We start from the raw sequence: 12,481 nt of genomic DNA, 5'->3' as shown, positions 1-12,481 counted from the left end.
AATGAGGACCCCATTACTACATGACGAGAATGAAAGCCCCAGAACTCTATTTGACCTTCTCTGACACCATCCCAGTGCAGGGCCTGAGACAACTCATTAGAAGTGGGTGTGATTGGATATTTAATCCCTCATGTGGCTCATGCTAATGAGGATGCATATAGAGTTACAATACTCCCCATGACATTTGGTTGGTGTAGGACAGTTATTTCGTAAAAGGTTTCTGTCCAGGCTGCTCCTTTCCTGGTCCTTTGGTTAGAGAGAGCAAACTTGTCTTGGAGGCTTTTTTTTTTGTCTGTGTCTATTGCATTTCAAGGTCATAGACTTCTCCAGACTGCAATGGGGGTAAGAGAAAATGCGGAGACACATCAATAAAAGAAAGGACAAGAACCACATGATCCTCTCAATAGATGCAGAGAAAGCATTTGACAAAAAAAAAACAAAAAAAACAAAAACAAAAAAAAAACCAGCATCCTTTCTTAATTAAAAACCCTCAAGAAAGTAGGGATAAAAGGATCATACCTGGAGATCATAAAAGCCATATATGAAAGACCCAACGTTAATATCATCCTCAATAGGGAAAAACTTAGAACTTTCCCCCTAAGGTCAGGAACAAGACAGAGATGTCCACCCTTGACACTGTTATTCAACATAGTATGGAAGTCTTAGCCTCAGCAATCAGACAACACAAAGAAACAAAAGGCATCCAAATCGGCCAGGAGGAGGTCAAACTTTCACTCTTTGCAGGTGACATGATACTCTATATGGAAAACTCAAAAGATTCCACCAAAAAACTGCTAGAACTGATTCATGAATTCAGCAAAGTTGCAGGATATAAAATCAATGCACAGATACCGGTTGCATTCCAATACACCAACAATGAAGCAACAGAAAGAGAAATCATGGAATCAATCCCATCTACAGTGACACAAAGAAAACATAAAATACCTAGGAATAAATCTCTAACCAGAGAGGTGAAAAATCTATACACTGAAAACTATAGAAAGCTTATGAAAGAAATTGAGGAAAACACACACAAAAAAAATGCAAAAAGATTACACGCTCCTGAATAGGAAGAACAAATATTGTTAAAATGTCGATACTACCCAAAGCAATCTACATATTCAATGCAATCCCTATCAAGATAACACCAGCATTCTTCACAGAGCTAGAACAAACAATCCTAAAATTTGTATGGAACCAGAAAAGACCCCAAATAGCCAAAGCAATCTTGAAAAAGAAAACCAAAGCTGGAGGCATCACAATCCCGGACTTCAAGCTGTATTACAAAGCTGTAATCATCAAGACAGTATGGTACTGGCACAAAAACAGACACTCAGATCAGTGGAACAGAATAGAGAACCCAGAAATGGACCCACAAACATACAGCCAACTAATCTTTGACAAAGCAGGAAAGAATATTCAGTGGAATAAAGACAGCCTCTTCAGCAAGTGGTGCTGGGAAAACAGGACAGTGACATGCAGAAAAATGAACCTGGACCACTTTCGTATACCATACACAAAAATAAACTCAAAATGGATGAAAGACCTAAATGTAAGACAGGAAGCCATCAAAATTCTCGAGGAGAAAGCAGGCAAAAACCTCTTTGATCTTGGCCGCAGCCACTTCTTACTCAACACATCTCCAGAGGCAAGGGAAACAAAAGCAAAAATGAACTGTTGGAACCTCATCAAAATAAGAAGCTTCTGCACAGCGAAGGAAACAATCAGCAAAACTAAAAGGCAACTGACGGAATGGGAGAAGATATTTGCAAACAACATATCATATAAAGGGTTAGTATCCAAAATCTATAGGGAACTTATCAAACTCAACACCAAAAAAACAAAACAAAACAAAACAAAAAAAATACCCAAAAATAAAAATCCAGTGAAGAAATGGGCAAAAGACATGAACAGACACTTTTCCAAAGAAGACATCCAGATGGCCAACCGACACATGAAAAAATGCTCAACATCACTCATCATCAAGGAAATACAAATCAAAACCACAATGAGATACCACCTCACACCTGTCAGAATGGCTAACATTAACAACTCCAGCAACAACAGATGTTAGGGAGGATGCAGAGAAAAAGGATCCCTTTTGCACTGCTAGTGGAATGCAGACTAGTGAAGCCACTCTGAAAAACAGTATGGAGGTTCCTCAAAAAATTAAAAATAGAACCACCCTACGATCCAGCAATTGCACTATTAGGTATTTATCCAAGGGATACAGGGATGCTGTTTTGAAGGGGCACATGCACCCCAATGTTTACAGCAGCACTATCAACTATAGCCTAAGTATGGAAAGAGCCCAAATGTCCATCGATGGATGAATGGATAAAGAAGATGTGGTATATACATACAATGGAGTATTACTCAGCAATCAAAAAGAATGAAATCTTGCCATTTGCAACTACATGGATGGAACTGGAGGGTATTATGCTAAGTGAAATTAGTCAAGAGAAAGACAAATATCATATGACTTCACTCATATGAGGACTTTAAGATACAAAACAGATGAACCTAAGGGAAGGGAAGCAAAAATAATAAAAGCAGGGAGGGGACAAAACATAAGAAACTCTTAAATATGGAGAATAAACAGGATTGCTGGAGGGGTTGTGGGAGGAGGGATGGGCTAAATGGGTAAAGGGCATTAAGGAATCTACTCCTGAAATCATTGTTGCACTATATTTTAACTCTCTTGGATGTAACTTAAATGAAAGAAAAGAAAAAAGAAAAAAAAAAAAAACCAGCTGCATCTTAAACTCAACAAGTTGTGCACATTTAATATGTATAGCTTTTTGTATGTCAATCATTCGTCAATAAAGTGGTTTTAAAAATTTAAAAAGTTAAAAAAAAAAAAAGAAAGAAATTGCAGAGAAATTCCTGCCATGTTGTTCCTTAGGTCCCAATGTCCTTAGCTGGTTTGTATTCTTTGCTCCACCTTTCTGAACTTTCTTATGTTTGTTTTATACATAAAGAATGATGTTTTAACTTATAGTGAGCAAGAGCAATAGGGGTAAGAGTGTTTATCTTTTCTGAAAGCAGAAGTCCTCAATGCTATTTTTAAAGGAAATGGTCTTCTTCAGCAAGAGAAATGATCTTCTTTCAGCAAGGGAGATCAAGCCAAAACTACTTTTGGAAGTTTTCAATCCTTCCCTACCTCTAGATCTCCCAGGATACCATCCTATCAGAAGCAGGCACTCTAGTCTTGCTATCAAAACTTTTCTAGGATTAAGCATCTGTAGTGTCCTATACTCTCATTTCCTGGGATAGCTTTTCCTAATTTTTAAAAATATTTTTATTTTATTTTTGAAAGAGAGAGACAGAGTGTGAGCTGGGGAGGGGCAGAGAGAGAGGGAGACACAGAATATAAAGCAGGCTCCAGGCTCTGAGCCATCAGCACAGAGCCTGATGTGGGGTTCGAACTCACAGACCATGAGATCATGACCTGAGCTGAAGTTGGACACCCAGAAAACTGAGCCAGCCAGGTGCCCAGTTTTCTTAATTGTTAATCATCCTCGGCATAGCAGCAAATTTAACCCCCCCAGTTCAGTTCCAGACAAAAGTTTTTAATGCACCTTTCCTAAGACAGGGGTTGTCTAGTTCTACCTGGATGAATGAGACAGTTTATGAAAAGGAACCTCCAAGCAAGTGTTAAAAGGTGGAAGAGGAACAGTAATCCTCCAGACTGAGAAGGCACATTGAAACAGAAAAATGAAGGAAGTCGTTCCATACTGTTTACACAGGGTTTTATTCAGGGTAACTTACAAGAGTAATGAGTGAACAGTGATCCTGGCACTATGCAGCAATTCTCTGCAAAGTCAGGACCCTAACCCACAGATTTTATAAGACAAAGTGTAGTTATCTAAAGTGGTGCCATCTGTGCACCAGAGGAAAGATTAGAAGGCTTCTTGAATTCTGGTCAGAGTGTACATTAACCTCCATGAGGCCTGGAACACAGAGCCCCAAGGGAGTCATTGCATGGACATGAACAAGATGGAGGGCCAAAGATGGAGGCAGTGTTGTCAGCACTCCTACAGCAGATTTCTGAGAAAACCAGCATGAATAGAAGAAACTTTTTCTGAGATGAAATTGAAAAGGACTATCATCAAAAATGCTTCCAATTGATAGTTGTAGAGCTCTTAATCTCCTAGTTAAATTAAAAGGTGGCAAGACTCATTGGCCAAGAATCCTTTTAAAACAGAATCTACTCAGTGTTAGCATTAGTATTTTACTGAATTGATTTTTACTCTATGTAATGTTTACATAGTTAAAGTCATCTTACAGATTATATGTTTTGCCAAACACTATGTCATAAATTCTCTACCAAATGATTTTGAGTATATTTTTCTCAAAAACATGAAAGGAGATACAATTTTTAAAACTTGTATATAAAACAAAAACTCAAAGCTATAAACTCTATAGTAATTTGGTATATGGTAATTATATGGTAATTATAAAGGGAATTATATCAATGTTGTCTAGATTATTTAGAAAAATTTGATACTGAATGTAGAATTTGATCTTGACAGAGTACAGAGTCATGATACAATTTAGTTCCATAGTGAAAAGTGATTGTACAGTCTAGGCCAACACAGTAGCATGAGGAAAATTATGAGGCAGAAATGAAGCTACATTGTAAGAGGACATAGAATGGAGTAGAGGAGGCTAGCCAGTTCTAATTATATTGAAGTTGCATAGAATTAGTGGAGCCAGAGCATCCTTGACAGCCAGTTGTTTCTGAAGAAGTGAAAGATCTATGTTGCTAAGCAGGTGAATTTAGAACTTAGTTACCTGGGAGATAAAAGGAGGAGGGCTTATGTTTCCCTTTGTTATGTGAGGTCAACTACCAACCTTTGCTCATCGATAAGTGTGGTACAAACCATTAAGAAAGAAAAGACCATGGAAATAACTGTTTATTGTGTTGGTAAGCCATCTGTTAAGTTTGGTTTTCTGCATGAGTTGGGAGCCAGAGTAGGACCATGGATAATGTGAAGTTTCTTAATTTTTGTTTCGTTTTCCTTTTTAAAGATGGAAGAAACTTGAGCATGGGTGGGGAGTAAGGTGCTGCAGTAGGGTGATCAACTACTCCAGTTTTCCTCAGACTGAGGACATGCCTGGGATGTGGGGCTTTCAGTTTTAAAACAAGGACAGTCCTGGGTGAACTAGAATGAGTCGGTTACTCTAACTGCCAGTAAAGAACAGATGAAATAGAGTTGGAAGTAGAGAACATTAACAGAATCAGTCCACATGTAGGTAAGAGATGTGATGTGGAACAGAAGATGAGGGGCTACTACCTGAATTTGGGGGAGAATTACTTTTCCACTGAGACTGGGATATGGAGTGGGATAGAAGAGAGGTAGAAATGCGTATGGATTCAGATAGGTATGTAACAGTGAAAATCGAAGAAAGCATTTCATCTTTAGATTTGGCATCACTAGGGGCGCCTGGGTGGCTCAGTTGGTAAAGCGTCTGACTTCGGCTCGGGTCATGATCTTGCAGTTTGTGAGTTTGAGTCCTGAGTCAGACTCTGTTCATTCTGTGTCTTCCCCTCTCTCTGCCCTTCCCATGCTTATGCTCTGTCTGTCTCTGTCTCTCAATAATAAATAAATGTTAAAAAAATTTTATAGATTTGGCATCACTATATATATATATATATATATATATATATATATATATATATAGTGTGTTGAAGAATAAGAAATCCATTGTATATTGTGATTCAGTGGCCACACATATACAAACACCCCCAAAATTTTGGCACCATCTGTATGAGTTGCTAAGGGACTTCTAGGAATGGCCTCTAATATTTTTATTCAATTTCCTTTAAAAACATCCTGCAGGTCATGATCCATTAAATTGATTTTATGACTCTCTAATTCAGACATTGGTGACAGACAGATGGGAAAATAGTGCATTCAAGCATGATGGAATAAGAGAGGAGATGCACAGGTAGAGAGGTCTTTAGGAATTTGACATAGCTGTAGGGAAAGAAAGAGTTGATAAAACATATGGAGGAGGGCTGTTGTCTACTTTGAGATTCCGGTAACATTAGAAAACAAAGATTTTTAATGACACTGCTTCACAGTATTAATGGAGGGTGATGTTCCTTTAGGAATTTGGGTGTCTGAGGTCCTAAGAATAATATAAGGAGGACAACGAGTATGGCTCAAAGATTCTTTGGAGAATTTCCTTTTGTTGTCTGCTCTCAAGATGAGCTCTAAGTATAATAGGACATGGTTTATAGAGCTCAGCAGCCTTCTCTCCAACACTCTTTTGGCCCTTCTCACTTTCCATCCTCCCATCCACAATGATTCCCACTCCATAATAAACAACAAACATACAAAGAAAGCTATGAAGAGCAAATCTAGAAGTCAGGATTTCACCCAATTCAGAGATCTTTATCCTTTGAAGTTTTCATATAGTTGAATTTGTCTATGAACTTTGTTGTTCCCTTGTGGGCTACTCGCACCTTGGAATAAAGTGTTTATCCACTGCTCACATGGGTCCAAGCTCTCTAGGCAGGTTAACACTAAGAATATTGTTCAGATCAATACATCCTCCTATCTACCAGCACACATATAGCAAATCTAGAATAAATAATAAACTAAAATAATGTATATTAAGAAGGAAAAGATGAAGTCTACTTGGTTAACTATTTAACTCTGTGACTGAAAGGCAATCAGAATGAATGGATTTTTAGCTACTGACACTACACACAAATGAGGAAACCCAGAATATTAGGGATGTGTAAATGTAATGTCCTAGAAAATGAAGAAAAGAGCAATAACGCATAGGAAGGTTTGAAATATCAGCTGATTTCTTGTCTGCATTTCTTAGGATGGAGAACCCGGACAAACTATTCCAGTTCCAATTGTGGATTCCCTTTTTAAGATCACACATATTGTTTTGAGCATCCCCCTGCCCCCACTGCAGTAGTGCATGCTAGTTTTGATAGAGAAATGGAAAAAGTATGTGACAGAATTAATTCAAGTTTTGTTTTGTTTGTTTGAAAAGAATCCAGCCTCACAACTTGTTATTGGTAACAAAAAATTACATAAATTATTGAATTTCAGAAAAACTTTATCAAGTTTTTTATATATGAGTTACAATATTTCAAGGCATTTCAAATTTTCCTGTGTACGGGGCGCCTGGGTGGCGCAGTCGGTTGAGCGTCCGACTTCAGCCAGGTCACGATCTCACGGTCTGTGAGTTCGAGCCCCGCATCGGGCTCTGGGCTGATGGCTCAGAGCCTGGAGCCTGTTTCCGATTCTGTGTCTCCCTCTCTCTGCCCCTCCCCCGTTCATGCTCTGTCTCTCTCTGTCCCAAAAATAAAATAAACGTTGAAAAAAAAAAAAAAATTAAAAAAAAAAAAAAAATTTTCCTGTGTAGGGCTAATTTTGAACACTCTTATATTGATGAGTTTCATAAACTACATTGCTTAAAATCTCCCAGGGGTTTATGGAGGTCTATACATTAAGAGTCCCTAAATCATAACCTTTATTAGTCTTAGATTAATCTGGTTCAGATCATAATTATAATGGTCTGATTGTGTGTCTGTTTTCCCACAAACTCAGTGCTTCTTAGCCTAATTTTTGTCATTTAGCTGAGACTATGATGAAGTCTACAGACACTCTCCTCAGCAAAAGAACACAAAACATTTACAATATTAAATACAATATTATAGGCACCTTAAAGCTCATTCTTGTGCCTGCCACAAATTTCTGCCCTAAACGGATAATTTATTTAATGCTCTCTATTTTTTAGTTCTCTAGTATCTAGCACAATGTCTGTACTTCATATACTTCAAACACATAAATTCTTGTTTAACGCATAAGGAAAGAAATGAATGAGTGTTGCCAGTCAGACTGCATGCCATGTACAGAAATTATCCACTGTCAAAAGCTGTCAGTAAATATATTTGAGCAAACATTAGGAATTTCCCCAATCCTAAAATTCCAATAACTCTGATGATGTTGCCTCAAGAAGACAGAGTTCCTTTTCCCAAGCCTTTGAACTTTATAGATTCTCATTTTCTCTTTATAAGGCATTTTCTTTTGTCTTTGACATCCTTCTACAGATAACAATGCTGTTCTCCCCATTTCTTTAGAGGATATTAGCTTTTTAGGAATCTTTTCCTCTTCTAAAAATAATAATCAAATACGAACACATTTTAAGTAGCATTCATCCATAATCCAAGTACTTCACCACTCCTCTCCCCTTTTTTCATTTCACTGTATAAAGAACTATAAGGGCATCTGGGTGGCTCTGTCAGTTGAGCATCTGACTCTTTGTTTTGGCTCAGGTCATGATCCCAGGGTGGTAAGATTGAGGCCTGTGTCAGGCTCCACACTGGCCGTGGAGCCTGTTTAAGATTTTCTCTCTTTCCCCCCTTCCTGCCCTTCTCCCCAACTTGCATGTGCTCTCCGTCTCGAATTAAAAAAAAAAAAAAAAAAGAACTATACTAGGCATTATAGGGATACTAAAATGAGTTAAAATCATAAATCTGGCACTCAGCAATCTTGCAGTCCACAGAGCTGTGAATGAATGCAAACACAGCGAGGAGACAAGTAAATAACTTGCAATAAAGAAAGATTAAAGCAAATCATAAGACCAATGCAAACTGACATTAAGAAGTGTATTGTTTATGATCTCTCCAGTTTTGACAGTCAAAGGGGAAAGTATCAGTAGTTATACAGGGGCAACAGGCATAGGCCAACATGGTCTTGTACAAATTGAGATACAGAGTCACCCTACTCTTAAGTCTCTTTAGTTTGGCGTTAAGTTTTTATTGTGGAGATTTTCATACCGCCTACATGGGTTGAGATAATTGTATGAAAACCCAAGTACTTATCATCAATCTTCAACCATTATCAACATATGGTCAATACTGTCTTATTAATACCCCTCTAAATTCCCACCCCCATCTATTGAAAGCAACTCCCAAGCATTTTAATTCATTAATCACTTTTTTGTCATTCAATTCTTTCTCATTTTCCTTATCCAATCCCACCACCTCCCCACCCTTTTATTTTCACTTTCAGCACCGCAGCTGATGTCCATTTCTGCCAGGACGCAGATCCTTAAAGGTCAGCTCTACACAATGACCAATTAGGAGGAACCAGAACAGCAGTGCCTCACACTCTTTTTCCCTGGACAGATGACTTCATAACGGTGGCTGGTGAGGCTGAGGTGGCCATGAGAATTGTTCTCCTGCTGTTCTGGGTTGGAATGTCTCTGTTCCCTTCCAGCTTCTCCCAGGCTGGGCCCTCCCAATGCCTCAGCAACCCAGAAGTTGTGGTCCCCTTAAAGGTGACTGGCAAGGGCAGAAGTGCAAAAACTCCAGGCTGGCTCTCCTACAGCCTACAGTTTGGGGGCTGGAGACATGTTGTCCATATGAAGATCAAGAAGCTCTTGGTTTCCAGACACTTCCCGGTATTCACATACACAGATCAGCATGCTCTTCTCCAGGATGAGCCTTTTGTTCCCGACGACTGCTACTATCATGGTTATGTGGAAGGAGTCCCTGAGTCCCTGGTTTCCCTCAGTACCTGTTCTGGAGGTTTTCGAGGAATGCTGCAGATAAATGACCTTGCTTATGAAATTGAGCCCATCAGGCACTCTACCACATTTGAACACTTGGTTTATGAGATAAACACTAATGAGACACAATTCCCACCTATGAGATGTGGCTTAACAATGAAGGAAATTGCACTCCAACAGTTGAGATTTGAAGAGGCTAACAAACCAACTCTGAAGCAAAATTCTAATGATAAATGGTGGACCCACTCATGGTTTCTGGAGCTGATTGTGGTGGTAGAGAGCAATTTCTTAGTTTATTCTGAAAGCAACTTCTCAAAGGTACAGGAGGATGTGTTTCTTGTTGTCAACATAGTAGATTCCATTTATGAGCAGTTGGGTACTCATGTGATTTTGATTGGGATTGAGATTTGGAATCAAGGAAATGTTTTCCAAATGATAAGCATAGAACAGGTTCTGAAGGATTTCTCTCAGTGGAAACAAATCAGTCTTTCCCGGCTACAGTATGATGTTGCACATTTTTTCATAAAAAATTCACTTATAAGTGTGCTTGGTATAGCCTATGTTGCAGGAATATGTCATCCTCCTATTGATTGTGGGGTTAACAATTTCCAAGGAGACTCATGGTCTCTTTTTGCCCTCACTGTCGCCCATGAATTAGGACATACTTTGGGTATGCAGCATGATGAAGAATTCTGTTTGTGTGAGCAAAGTGGCTGCATCATGAATGCTACCAGAGTTCCAGCAAAGAAATTCACCAATTGTAGTTACACAGATTTTACAAAGACCACTTTAAACCAAGGATCATGTCTACACAATATTCCACATCCAGGGGAAGTCTTTATGCTTAAGCGCTGTGGGAATGGTGTGGTTGAAGGAGAAGAGGAATGTGACTGTGGATCTATAAAGCAGTGTCAACAGGATCCCTGTTGTCTGTTGAGCTGCACTCTGAGGCCTGGGGCTGCTTGTGCTTTTGGACTTTGTTGCAAAGACTGTAAGTTCATGCCATCAGGGAAACTCTGTAGACATCAGGTCAATAAATGTGACCTTCCAGAGTGGTGCAATGGGACATCCCATCAGTGCCCCGAAGATGCATATGTGCAGGACGGGGTTCCCTGTGGTGACAATGCCTACTGCTATAGAGGGAGGTGTAACAACCATGAAGAACAATGCAGGGAGATTTTTGGTGAAGGTGCAAAGGGTGCATCTCAGAGTTGCTACAAAGAAATCAACACTCTGGGAAACCGTTTTGGCCACTGTGGTATAAATGGCACGACATACCTAAAATGTAATACCTCAGATATCTTTTGTGGCAGAGTTCAATGTGAGAATGTGAGGGTTATTCCCCATCTGAGAGATCACTCTAATTTGCAGCAAACTCACGTCAATGGTGTCATCTGCTGGAGTGTTGACTATCATGTAGGAATGGACACACCTGATGTTGGGGAAGTAAAAGATGGCACCATGTGTGGTCCAGGAAAGATCTGCATTCACAAGAAGTGTGTCAGTCTGTCTCTCTTATCACAAGTCTGCCTGGCTGAGACCTGCAACATGAAGGGGATCTGCAATAATAAACATCACTGCCACTGTGACTACGGGTGGTCCCCACCGTACTGCCTGCACAGAGGCTATGGAGGTAGTGTTGACAGTGGCCCAGCATCTGCCAAAAAAGTTTTCTTGCTGCTAGTTGTGAGTCTTACTTTGTCTGTTTTGTTTTTACTGTCAACTGCTATATTTATGTACTTTAGAAAACATTTTGGTCCCAAGGAGACTAAGGCACCATCTTCGGGTTAGGAAAATGCCTCTAATTTAATATCCTGTGCATTATTAAGTTTTAGTCTCTTGGCAGGGAAAATGTTACTACATGCCCAAAACCAAGCACATTACTGACAATTTACAGAAAAATGCAGGAAACTTCCCTTTTGTCAGTATCAGAAGTATCAGAAACATTGCCATTAAGCAAAGGTAATTCCTAACATCTTCCTATCTACTGTTCATTGTTATAAGCAGCAAATAAAGCTCCATTTCCCCCAAATTTATCCTCTTTGTGTTTCTTGAGCACAGATATGATTCATGGGAAATGCAGGAGACAGGTATGTGAGAACACAGACTTCATTTACTTCCAAAGCAACTTTTCAAAGGTGCAGAGAATGTATTTCTTGTTGACACAGTGGATTCCATTCATCAGCAGTTGGGTACTTATGTGATTTTGAGTGGGATTGGGATTTGGGATATTGGAAATGTTTTCCCAATGATAAGCACAGAACAAACAGACTGCCAAGTTCATGCCATCAGGGGAACTCTGTAGACATCAGGTCAATAAATGTGACCTTCTGGCATAGTGCAATGGGACATCCCATCAGTGGCCAGCAGATGGGTATGTGCAGAATGGGATTCCCTGTAGCAACAGTGCCCACTGCTATCAAAAGACATGTATAAAGGAGGAGAAATTACTCAAATGTTTCTAACATTCTGCTCCAAAATCTGAAAAGAAAAATGATAATAATGTTTGTCCCACCCAACCTCCTGGGTTTATTTGGTAACCAAAAGAGAGAAAGAAATGAATTTTTATTAAAGTGTAAACAAATTGTTTGTTTAATAAAAACTCCTGACCCTCTTCTTTCTGTCCTTCCTGGCTTTCTTTGCTTTAATTTGGCAGTTTGGGTATGCTCTTGAAATATTTGTTTTGAATATCAGAACTTAATCTCTATGAGGTCAAGGTTGTTTTTGTCTTTTGTTGTTATATCCCAATACCAAGAACAGTGCCTAATACAGAATACCTTCCTGGACGAAGGTATTAATTAATTTGAATGAATTAATTGCATGAAATTTATTAGGAAGTAAAAATAATACTTTGGTCCTCTTTTTAAAACCAATGCAGCTCTTGCTCAAAATTAAATTTTAAATATTTAAAATACATGCCATTTATAATGTTCCC

At 39.0% G+C, this 12,481-nt stretch overlaps 1 protein-coding gene across 1 annotated transcript; it reads left to right on the top strand.

The window, feature by feature from the left end:
- The first annotated feature begins 4,819 nt into the window (after positions 1–4,819).
- Positions 4,820–12,162, top strand: LOC112856169 (disintegrin and metalloproteinase domain-containing protein 21). Its single transcript, XM_025919721.2, has 2 exons — positions 4,820–4,930; positions 9,048–12,162. The coding sequence occupies exon 2, from the start codon at positions 9,202–9,204 to the stop codon at positions 11,335–11,337; it is 2,136 nt and encodes a 711-aa protein (XP_025775506.1). The 5' UTR covers positions 4,820–4,930; positions 9,048–9,201; the 3' UTR covers positions 11,338–12,162.
- Positions 12,163–12,481: the final 319 nt, after the last annotated feature.

The sequence above is a fragment of the Puma concolor genome, chromosome B3 (genome assembly GCF_028749965.1).
Source record: "Puma concolor isolate L17-30 chromosome B3, mPumCon1.1.hap2, whole genome shotgun sequence".
Taxonomy (NCBI): domain Eukaryota; kingdom Metazoa; phylum Chordata; class Mammalia; order Carnivora; family Felidae; genus Puma; species Puma concolor.
The sequence above is the reverse complement of the archived record's forward strand: the minus strand, read 5'-3'. Positions and strand labels throughout refer to the sequence as shown.

What these genes read in the sequence shown, in the direction of transcription:
- LOC112856169 (XM_025919721.2), top strand. Translation starts at nt 9,202, where the DNA reads ATGAGAATTGTTCTCCTGCTGTTCTGGGTTGGAATGTCTCTGTTCCCT.